Source organism: Capsicum annuum, chromosome 1 (genome assembly GCF_002878395.1).
Source record: "Capsicum annuum cultivar UCD-10X-F1 chromosome 1, UCD10Xv1.1, whole genome shotgun sequence".
In the NCBI taxonomy this organism is placed as follows: domain Eukaryota; kingdom Viridiplantae; phylum Streptophyta; class Magnoliopsida; order Solanales; family Solanaceae; genus Capsicum; species Capsicum annuum.
Window position 1 is genome coordinate 62,461,708 of NC_061111.1, and position 11,805 is coordinate 62,473,512.

An 11,805-nucleotide genomic window follows, 5' to 3' on the forward strand; every position below is an offset into this window, starting at 1 on the left:
AAAGGTAAAGAATAACAAATATTATCTCATTTAGATATTTGTAAACATGAATATAGTGTTTGCTAAATTTTAGTAAATTTGACAAAGTAAAATGAATCCAAAAAGTAAGGTAACAAAAAGAAGATAGATTCTAATTAAATATTTATTTGACTTTTTTTTCAAACCTTCTACTCATTCAATAAATTTAGCGTATTGCACACCTTCTCCTTCATCTATAAATACAGATACTATTTCTTATTTATACATATATTTTACTGCTTTTCAAAATATAAAGTCATCTCTATTATTAGTAAGTTATTTTTTGAATCAAAATTGTTTTCTCAAGGTATGTTTTTTTAATAATTATCATGATATAATTAAATTTTTTATGTGCATACATATAATAACATATGTGATAATATCGCTGTCTGTGAAATTCTTTGATTTTGTTAAGTTTTTATTTTGACAAAAATATTTTTATTTCACTATTTAGATTAATGTTATTATTATTAATCATATATCTCTAATGCATAGAAAATGAGTAATGTTGAGAATTTTTGTGATGTATGAAGGGCCAATTATTTTTGTCGTTAATTTTTTCATACGTAGTGATTTAATTTATGAAATAACTTTTATATTCATTTTTGTTTGATGTTTTAAGTATTTAAATTATTTAAGTAATATATCACCATTTAATTATTTTAATGTATTTATGTATATAATTCTAGATTACGTACTTTTTAATTAAATAAAAAAATTTAATTAAAAATATTATAATAGATATTTAAAATAATTTTTCTCTATAAATTAATTTTAGTAATAAAAGTCTATTGATAGATGTCCGTTTTAATTATTTATCTCAAAAAAATACTTTTAAAAAAAAATTATTCAAACATAATTTAATTATTAAAAACACTTTTTGAATGAATTTATCAAACATAAACTATTTTTTTGTAAAAGTACTTTTTTTAAAAAACTATTTTATACTTTTCAAATAAACAGCATCAATCCAACTACGCTAAGATACCTGCAAACAAAAAATCTGAAAAGCATTTAAGAATGTCTTCAACACATTTTATTAGTCTAGAGAATCTTAGCAGTAGTAGACCACACTGCAGTTGGGAGCGGGGAGTCAAGATTTGGCGGAGACTTCAATAGTTTCAAACCCAAATTAAAATAAGCAAGTAATTGATTGAGGAAGAAGAAGAAGAAAGAATGGCAGAGACAAAGTTGGTGCACTCACCATTACTCACTTATGCATCAATGCTCACTCTCCTATCTTTCACACCCCCTTTTGTTATTCTCATGTAAGTTCCCTATTGATCCTCTTTTTTCTTGTCTTTTTTTTTTTTTGTTTGCTGTTTTGGGTATTTGGGTTTTTTGTTTTTTGTCCTTTATTGATTTGGGTTTTTGTTTTCTTGAATAAAAGTTCAGATTTTTGACTGGTTGAAGTACCATGAGTTAAAAGATAGGACCTTTTGTTTTTTGTTTGGTTTTGATTTGATCTGGTACTCCCTCTGTCCCAATATATGTGGCATTTATTGCTTCCCGAGAGTCGAACAGTTTAAGTTTTACGGTGAATTTGGTCATGAGATCTTTGAACGGTTGGAGTATCATGAGTTAAAGATAGGATCTTTTTCTTGTTGTTGTTTGGATAACTGCGCTCTTTGGGTTAGCTTTTGTCAGCTCGACCAATTCTACTAGATATCGAACATCTTCGCCAGCAACAGGTACTAGGTAACTCTGTCCGAGAAGGAGGCTAGAACATATGAAATGAAATCCTTTGGGTGCTTTAAAGATTGTACCTTTTGTTTTTATCTTTGTTTAATTTTTGATTTGATCAAAGTGTTTTTTTCTCTTTTCTTATGATTCATCCAGGTGTAATTGAAATTCATTTGTAAAAGACCCTTTTGGCAAATTAAGTAAATAAACAAGTGTATTGTTTAAAAGTTACATTTATGTTTTGGATTGGGAGGCGTAAAGGAGAAAGACACCAGAGGGGGATGAAAAGTAGAAATACGAATACAAGTTAATCCAATAACTATAGATTCTAATTATAGTTAATATCTCCTAGTACCTGTTTCTGGTGCAAGGTGACAGGTTTTTGTGTAATTAGTCGAGGTGGGAGCAAGTTAGCCCAGACACCACGGTTATCAAAATGAAAAATTATAGTTAATATCAATCGATCATGGACTATGCTTCAATCCCAAGTGAGTTGGATTCGGTTGCATAAAGCATGTGCTCCATTCTGAAAAGCCAGTTTTTAGATGATTCACCATTACTAGACTATGTTCTTGCTTGTAGTCTACCTACTCCAACTCCATCTTTTATGGGGGTCTGGGAGTGGTTATGGTACACATTTCTGGAGTCATAATTATAGTTTGTATTGATCTTAAAATTTGGTCCAGTGCTTTCTTTCCAGAGAAATTTATTAGTTGGCCTACGTAGTGACAGGTAGTAATGTCGCAAGAAAGTAGTGACTGAAAATGACGTGCATTTAGACATGTGAAAGGAGTAAAAATACTATGTTAAGGAAAATTACAAATTGATCTAATTGCTGTGATGTCTTTGAAAGTTGCAACAGCAACAAATGATTTGTGCTGCTTTAGCTAAAGAATTTTCCGATGTGTTATCTACAGTAGTTCAAAAGTCTCTTGATTAGGAGATGTTGTATAACTGTACTAACTTTGGACCTTCATGGGCGACATGCAGGTGGTATACAAATGTACACGCTGATGGATCTATCCTGAAAACATTTAACTACCTAAGGGAAAATGGCTTGCAAGGATTAATTAATATTTGGCCAAAACCTACTGCAATTGCTGGGAAGCTAATCATTTGTTATGCTCTATTTGAGGCAGCACTACAACTTCTATTGCCTGGTAAAAGGGTCGAAGGCCCAATATCTCCAACTGGACATAGGCCTGTCTATAAGGTATTTGACAGTTACTCTATACACTTGTACATTGTGCATCTTCTATTTATAGTTTGTGTAGCTTGTCTTAGTTGAGTTTATTTCAAGTCATGCAATGGTTGATGTGCTATGATCTGTCTTTCTTTGTTCATTGTATAGCTGTGTAACTTGCCTCTTACATCCCTTGCTTATTGCAGGCTAATGGCATGCAAGCATATGCAGTGACACTGATCACATATATCAGTCTTTGGTGGTAGGGACTTCATCCAATTTTGCATTTTGACTTGCTTTTTGGATCTTGAGACTTCGAGTCTTTATAATATTGTTTGTTAAACGCCACATGCCAGCTTCAGATAGAGATTGCATGGGAAGGATCAGTGTTGGGGACAGGAAATTCATCAAGGGAATCCAAAGAAAAGCTCTTTTATGTTTAGGGCTTCAACAATTTGTATTGTATGCATAAAAAGATTTTTTGACCTATACAAACTCAAATCAGTTCTACCAAATATGAATACAGACTTTAACAAATACAACAACAATAACGAATTTTTAGGCATTTTTAAGGCCTGCGTACACTCTATCCTCTACAGACCTCACCTAGTGGACCTCATTCTTTTCCATGGGCCAAACACGTGAATTTATGAGGATGGTAGTAAGACCTGAATTTAAAACCCTTGCCTGCTCTAATAGCATGTCAAAAGAAAATAAACCTTAGGCTTAACCAAACTACGCATATGAGGATGTTGCAATGAATGTGTGGACTTACTAGGAGAGATAGGGTTAAAAATGAGATTATTCCGGAGAAGGTGGGAGTGGCTTTAGTGGAGGTCAAGATGCGGGAAGTGAGGTTGCGATGGTTCGGGCATGTGATGAGGAGGTGCACGGATGCTCCAGTATGGAGGTGTGAGAGGTTGACTATGGATGGTTTTAAGTGGGTTAGAGGTAGGCGAAGAAATATTGGAGGGAGGCGATTCAACATGACATGGAGAAGTTACAGCTTATAGAAGACATGACCCTTGATAGGAAGGTGTGGAGAAAGCAGATTAGGGTAGAGGGTTAGTGGGTAGAAGTACGCCCGTAATAGCAGGGAAGAGTGCTTTGTTTGTATCTATGCTTGTAGTTTCTTGTTCGTGGTGTTTTAGTGATGTCTATGATTTCGAATAGATAGTTTATTGTATTATCTTGTGGGTGTTTTGTTTCTTTTATTATCTAGCGGTGTGTTATTCCATTTTGCTGTGTGCTTTTATGTTTTTTGTTTGTTATACTGCTATCTGTCCTAAACCTGGGGTCTATCAGAAACAATCTCTCTACTTCATCGGAGGTAGTGGTATGGACAGTGTATACTTTACCCTCCCTAGACCCCACTTTGTGGGAATACAATGGGGTATGATGTTGTTGTATGCTGTCTCACAAAGAAGAAAAAGGGGTAAAAGAAAAAATGCTTGTTTGATTGTTCACTTGACCTATTAGCTATTGTTTGTGAGAATGGTACTTATTACGGCCCATTAGCCTCATCAGTTTATTCTCTCTAGTTATGTCTTTTCCTGTGTCTTTCAGGTTTGGAATATTCAATCCTGCAATTGTTTATGACCATCTGGGCGAGATTTTTTCTACACTCATTTTTGGGAGCTTAATCTTCTGTTTTTTCTTGTATATAAAAGTAAGTGTTTAAGTACCATCAGTATACCTCTTTATCTTTCATTCTTTACTTTGTAAAATACCTGCCTGCCTGACACCTTATGCTGACACTTATAACTTGTAAAGGGTCATGTTGCACCATCTTCAACTGATTCCGGTTCATCAGGGAACATAATCGTTGACTTCTATTGGGTAAGAATCTTTTGAAAATTTAAATTTTAGACTTCACTACATTTTGCATCTTTAAAGGAAAAATAACATCATTTTATACCACAAATTAAGTCAAAGGAAGTCAAATATCTTAGTACTTGCATCAACTCTGAAGCTTAAGGTGATGTATTATTTATAACCTCTTGAATTCTTGCAGGGGATGGAGCTATATCCTCGTATTGGCAAACACTTTGATATTAAAGTCTTCACAAATTGCAGATTCGGCATGATGTCTTGGGCAGTTCTTGCTGTCACTTATTGCATAAAGCAGGTAAATGATGTCATGAAGTCCTTGATAGTGAGAACGAAAACTATTCCAATATTTCTTGGCTCTACTGCTCCCAGAGTTGGTGAATTTTACTAGCTGTTTTGTTGGTAATCCTTTTCCAGTTGCTTAGTGTTTTAGGTCATGCAAGTAAGAGAATAATAAAATTCGTTTGTTTGTGTTAATAGATGTTTTACAGTACTAGCATGGAACACTTCTTCTGATACCATTTAACAAAAAAACAACGGGGCATCATTTTAATTAATAATGATAATTACCTGGATTTTAGTTGAGCATCAATAGATAGATATTCTATTTTTATGAACTTCATTTTGATGTTTTGACAGTTGATAGCTAGCATAACATTTTCTTACTTGTCAGCATGAAGAATATGGACGTGTATCTGATTCCATGCTTGTAAATACCATATTGATGTTGGTGTATGTCACAAAATTTTTTTGGTGGGAAGCTGGGTACTGGAACACCATGGATATTGCACATGACAGAGGTTTGTGCGCACTGTATTTTCTTTATTGATATAGCAAGTACCTTACCAGTGCTCTGATTACAAATGTTGAGATTTCTTGTTTATCTGCATCAACGGATGCCTAACTATAATGTTTTCTGGATCTCAATTTTGTTTGGCAGCGGGCTTTTATATATGTTGGGGATGCTTGGTATGGGTTCCAAGCATATATACTTCTCCTGGCATGTACCTTGTTAAACAGCCTGTGCATCTTGGGCTTCAGGTATTTTTGCATCCAAGAAGAATTTGCCATATGCATATTTGATATAAAGTTATTATAACATTACTTACTGTTTATTTATACTCAAATGCTTCTTCTGGGATTTGTACTAAGTTTTTACTTCGTCTTCATCTACATTTAATAACCGAGAAAACCCCAGAGGGCTGATGGGGTACAGTTCGAAACTCGATGGATAATGAGTTCGTCCCTCTTCCTTCTCCACTTAATTAACAGGCTTTTGTCCATGGCCAGTTTTGAATCCATCACATGCACATATCCTTCTCATTATGTGCTTAGTCTTCATCTTTATCAACTTACTCTAAGAAATGTCAGTAGTGAACCATATTCACCTCTAGCTCATGCACTGAAATACTCAATCACAACCCACAACATGGTTAAAAGTAGTGCTATTGTTCTAGCTTGTGAGGTCAGATCGACTACTGTACTACCATCATTCCATTACCTAGCACGAAAGGTTGCTTAAGACAAATGATGGGGAACATTCTTAGCAGTAATACTAAGAAAGTAGTAACTTGCTGTCAAAATTTCACTCAAATAGTGTTGCTGAAGGTGAAAGGTTCAAGAAAGGCATCATATTTCCGCTGAACTGATATCCCTTCGCACTTTGGCTTTCTAACTTATGTAGACTGATAAGTGTAGTTCAAAAACACTTCTAAATTGAATGAACATTAGGAAATAATGAAGAGTAGAATGAGGCTGGCTGGCTGTTGAGCATATGGTATAGAGTACAAACCATGATAGGCCATAGAAGATAGATACTCTTCCAAACTCTGCTAGAGTCAGAAGTTTGTGGCTTATTAGTTTAAGATCAACAATAGTCCCTTAACTGGCAAAACCATTCATAGCACAATGGATAGTTTGAATAAATGAGACCATTCAGCCTTCATCAAAGGCTAACATGTTCATTTATCGCCAAGCTAGCATTTCTCTTGTTGCATGGATGTGTCATTTTTTTCCTTTGTTTCATTTTCCTTAGACACTTCAGTTTTCAGGGTGTCCATTAGTCTCTTCAACATTCACTTCATTGCTTCCTCTGTTCTAGTTGATATGACACTCTTTTTATTATGAAGTTGGTAGATTTTCGCCACCAGTCTAATACTCCCACGTCCCAATTTATGTGAGTTAGTTTGACCTGGCACGAAATTTAAGAAGGAAAGACTTTTGAAATTTGTGGTCTAAAATAAGTCTTAAGATGTTTGTGTGTCTATAAATCATTTCATTAAGGGTAAATTGAGCATTTTAAAGTTAAACTGTTGCTAAATATAGAAATGTGTCATTCTTTTTGGGACCGAGTAGAAGGGAAAGTGAGTCATATAAATTGGGACAGAGGGAGTAATATTTTCCTATGACTTCAACAATTTCAAGACTCACCTCACATTTTCTTAACTTCTTAAAAACAACTTTGATGTGATGTTTTCTCGACCATACTACTTTTTTTGATTGGTTCGACAATACTACCTTTTTAACCATTACCTTGATAGTTTATCCGATTATCACTTACAGATATGCAAAACTTAAAATACTATATTCAAATGCGTCATATAAAATTAAGAGGAAAGGAGTATATGTTTTTAGTCAAAGAGTTGGTTATTTCTATTATTTTATTTAAAAAGATAATGTTCGGTAGTAGAACATTGAGTCAACCTTCTTAAGAGGACCCGATAGAGTACTTCAGATGAGTTGTCTCTTATATTTCCAATGATATTTTTCCATTTGTGGAATTTTAGACGTTCGTGTAAAGAAAAAACGAAACACATTCTAGAATTGTCAAATAACAGACAAAGGGTGTATATCAATTGTTCACTTTTGCCAATAGGGTCTACCCTTGGGGTGATGGTGTTTCACTTGACTCCTGAGAATTGCAATCCTTTGCCCCAGCAGACCTTAGAACATTTTTAGATCATTGTATGCAGAATTTTCTGCCATGTGATCGAGGTCATGAGTTCAAGCCATGAAAACAGCCTATTGCAGAAATGCAGGGTAAGATTGCCTGCACTAGAGCCTTGTGATCTGGCCTTTCCTCGGACCCACACATAGCGAGAGCTTTAGTGTACCGGGCTGCCCTTTTTTGTATGCAGCATTTTCCTCTTTCTCTTGGTTGCAACATACTTTTTGCAGCTAGAAGTTTGACCATCCAATGTTAAAGTTTCTTGTTCACCATCTCATCAGGTGATATTTGAAACTGAAAACTGGTTGTGTTACATTAATCCACTATATAAAAGTACATGTAGTAACATGGTTTGTACAACACAAGCATTCTTGTGCTTATAGTGACTAAGTTGTGCGGACTCTTCACTTTCGATGCCACACCCGTGTCGGATTCTCCAAAAATACACTAGCTTTGGCGAATCCGACACGCACTGTTGACATTCTTGAAGAGTCCGAGCAACATAGGATAGTGATATAACTATCTGAAAAGAGGAGAATATGAGTACAGTTATCTTCCTAACAATTGAGAATAAATTTAATCGAGTCAATCTTATTGAGTCGCACTAGATTATACAACTCGAATTATAACGTTTTGTCTGAAATTGTTCATTGACATATTTCATCGACCTGCTTATGGTAACTACTTGTAGTAAAATGACACTGGCAATTTTATTGCTTTCTGTTTCTAATGAAGAAAGTTCTTTCTGTTATTTCAGCTTGCCCTTTACATACTAGTAGCTGGTCTTCTCTGCATATATATCAACTATGATTGTGACAGGCAGAGGCAAGAGTTTCGCAGAACAAATGGAAAATGCACTGTCTGGGGAAAGACTCCATCTAAGGTCAAATGATATCATCTGTGATTTATTTTGTCGAATTCTCTTTACCCTTATTGGATGATTGTTGACTTGGTTCTTTCACTCAATGCAGATAGTCGCCACATACACTACTACCTCTGGTGAGAAAAAAACGAGCCTTCTACTGACATCAGGATGGTCAGTTCCTTTCTTTGTTCTCCTGCTGACATTTTATTTCTGCAATTTAGACACTACAATACTGTATTTTTTCTGGGGGAAGGTAATAATTGTATTAGCTTCAGCACTAAGAGAGTGCTGCAAAAATTTATGTGTATCAATAGCCAAATCCAGTAGTTAAGAGTGTACTCTATCCTGTTCTTAAAGGGCATCTGTGACATCCAAAGCTGATTCATGATCATTTACTTATTCTTCTTTGCACCAAAAGAAGATAACAAAATGCAGGTCATTTTGATCATTTTGGATTTGGTTTGCCTTCAAAACATCTTGAGTTCCTTCCTCTCCAAGTTGTCCATCAAATGCAAGCAAGGATGGTATCCCACCATTTTGTTTGGCATTTAGTCGTGCCTGATCTGTTCCAGCTGCTTAATAGTTTCCTACATTTCTCCACACAAAAAAGCATCTTGTACATAGTTGAATGCCCCTATTCCGTAAATTCTCTTGAGATTGATATGCCTCTTTAGTCCTTAGACACTAACTATGTGAAACATGCATCTTCACATGGGAGGCTGGAGCTTTTGTTCTTCATATCTTCTTCCACGACCAGCACCTGTTTTGTTGAGAATTAATCATCAGTCTTGTAGTATGACTGGATAGTAAAGGCAGCAATGTTTGATGGCATCCATATTACTCTTATCTTCATACTGGACAGTTCCGGAGCACGTTCTAATGCAGCAACCAATCAGCTGTTCTCGTTAGTTCCGAGTCATTTAGTTTCCTCCTAAATTGTGTACTTGAAACATTGTTTCCTCTGTTAAAAGCCAATGTCGCATCTTTATGATGAGCTAAATTGTAAAACTACATTATTGTATTGTTATTCTGCTAGTGCTACATCACCAGTTTCGTTCTTATAGAGGCTGTAGTTGATTGCTTTTAACAAGAAATTCTGAATAAATACCATGTCTATTTCAAAGAAAAACAGTTTGTACTTGTTCACTTTTTAGGTGTCCTTTTTTGTAACGTTAAAACATATTCATATACTTTATGTTTAAATACATGCCAAATATTTTGCTTATGTCCTTTTTTCAACCATTTTGCAGGTGGGGCTTAGCTCGCCACTTCCACTATGTTCCAGAAATATTAGCGGCGTTTTTCTGGAGTGTACCAGCTCTTTTCAACCACGTAAGAGTTCATTTACATCATTAATCTTCGTTTTTCTTATTTCTTTGACAGAGAAAGTTCCATAATCAATTCTGTGTCTTTCTTGCATTTTGCTCTTGACGTGCTGAAATCTAACATTCTGTTTTCCTTTACTTTTTCTCCTACTTGCAGTTCATTCCTTACTTCTATGTCGTCTTTCTAATGATCCTCCTCTTTGATCGTGCCAAAAGGGATGACGATCGATGCAAGGCAAAGTAAGCAACCACAGTCCCTCGTTTTTACCTGGATTCTTCATATGGCCACTCTACTCACTAATGCAGAGACTCGATAAAATTGACTAGTAATGGTTATTTATGTCTTGCTGGTTGTGTTTTTTATAAGACATGAGAACTTGTCATTTGTCTTTGCTTGTGGACAACAACTTTACCTTTTTCTCAAAAAATTATAGCGCAATAGACCATGAGAGGTAGCATCTGAGGGTGTCGCCTAGCGATCAATGAAATGATTGAAAATCATAGGTGACCAGGATTTAAACCCCAATAGAAGACAAAAACGTAGGTGACTTATTTTCCATTTGCCTACGTCTTCATGGGCAAAGCACCGTATATATGTGTAGGATAGCCAAGGTGGACGGAAGAGTGGACCAGACACCGCTGTTTTATAAAAAGGAAAAACAAGTAGATGATTGGAAGGTCCTCTTTGATCTGTCCCTAACGATTGTTACGCAGATATTACATTTGCATTTAATTTTTTCAGTGATTTTTGTTACATAAACTCTTTCAACAGTGAAAAGTTGACCAGATTTTGCTTTTTTGTAGGTATGGCAAGTACTGGAAATTGTATTGCGAAAAGGTTCCTTACAGAATTATACCTGGAATTTACTAGTGAATTTTGGGTTGTTGAGAATGCTTACCTTCAAACAATAAAATCTGAAAAATTGGTTGTCCCATAGTTTTGATGTATTTTTGTAGGCTTTTTCATGTTGGTGCTTGTATCTGTATGTATCTGTACTTGTACTAAACAGTTTTGGGTGTTTCTGTAATGTAGAAAATAATCAAGACTATAAAATTCCCTTTAACAACCTCTCTATCCTCATAAGGTAGGAGTGAGGCTAAGCACACAACACTAATGGGATTTTACTGGTATATTGTTGTTGTTATAAAGTATCTTTTTATATTGTTTTCTCACAGCATCAGGAAGCGCTCTGACAGAGAAAGGATGTTCTAAATTGCTCTCGAGGCTTTGGTTTAGTGGTAAGAGCGCGGCACAGGATGTGTTGATTAGGTTCACGTCACAAATTTGATCACTGTTGTGGAGCGAAGAGGATTATTCACCAAGATTCAAACTGTATATGAGCTAAAAGATTTCTCGTCTATAAAATATTGTTCTAAATTAAAAGGCGGAATACATAAGCAACCGCCTGAACGTGTTGTTTTTTTCCGTATTGGCACTTTAATTAGATCATCTTCCTATTGATCCATTAAAACTCTCACAAAGTGTGTCAATTAAACGGATAAATCACACAAATCCCGTGTTTAGTAAAAGTATTTACATATAATCCCTTTACGTTTTCTCTCTCCCTATTTTGTAAAATATACTTATACATTCGATAGTTTCTTATACATTGTAGGGATGTATGATAAAACAGATTTGCCTACATTCATGGAAAGAGTAATCAAATAAAATCTTTCATTCCCTTAAATAACGCCATTAATTATCTATAATTATGTAGTTTATGATTAAATATAGTAACTGAAATTTAAATTCAAAAAAACTCTTAAACATCACTGTTAGTTTTCCTTATTGTTGAATTAAGCTTTTGATAAAAAAAACCGTCTTCTTCTTTCTTCAATTCTCGAAAAAAAAAATATGAACATCCCTGTATTGTTGCGTCATTCCGATATTTGGGAGTCGAAAATTATTTATCAATCCTACAAAAGTGATGCAAATCAGGGGATTTCAGTAATT

At 34.9% G+C, this 11,805-nt stretch overlaps 1 protein-coding gene across 1 annotated transcript; it reads left to right on the plus strand.

The window, feature by feature from the left end:
* The first annotated feature begins 995 nt into the window (after positions 1-995).
* Positions 996-10,996, plus strand: LOC107845860 (7-dehydrocholesterol reductase). Its single transcript, XM_016690359.2, has 13 exons — positions 996-1,286; positions 2,692-2,914; positions 3,091-3,146; positions 4,451-4,553; positions 4,658-4,723; positions 4,899-5,012; positions 5,388-5,514; positions 5,655-5,755; positions 8,419-8,544; positions 8,633-8,697; positions 9,777-9,858; positions 10,009-10,091; positions 10,656-10,996. Exons 1-13 carry the CDS (start codon positions 1,195-1,197, stop codon positions 10,720-10,722), a joined length of 1,305 nt encoding a protein of 434 aa, XP_016545845.1. The 5' UTR covers positions 996-1,194; the 3' UTR covers positions 10,723-10,996.
* The last annotated feature ends 809 nt before the right edge of the window (positions 10,997-11,805 follow it).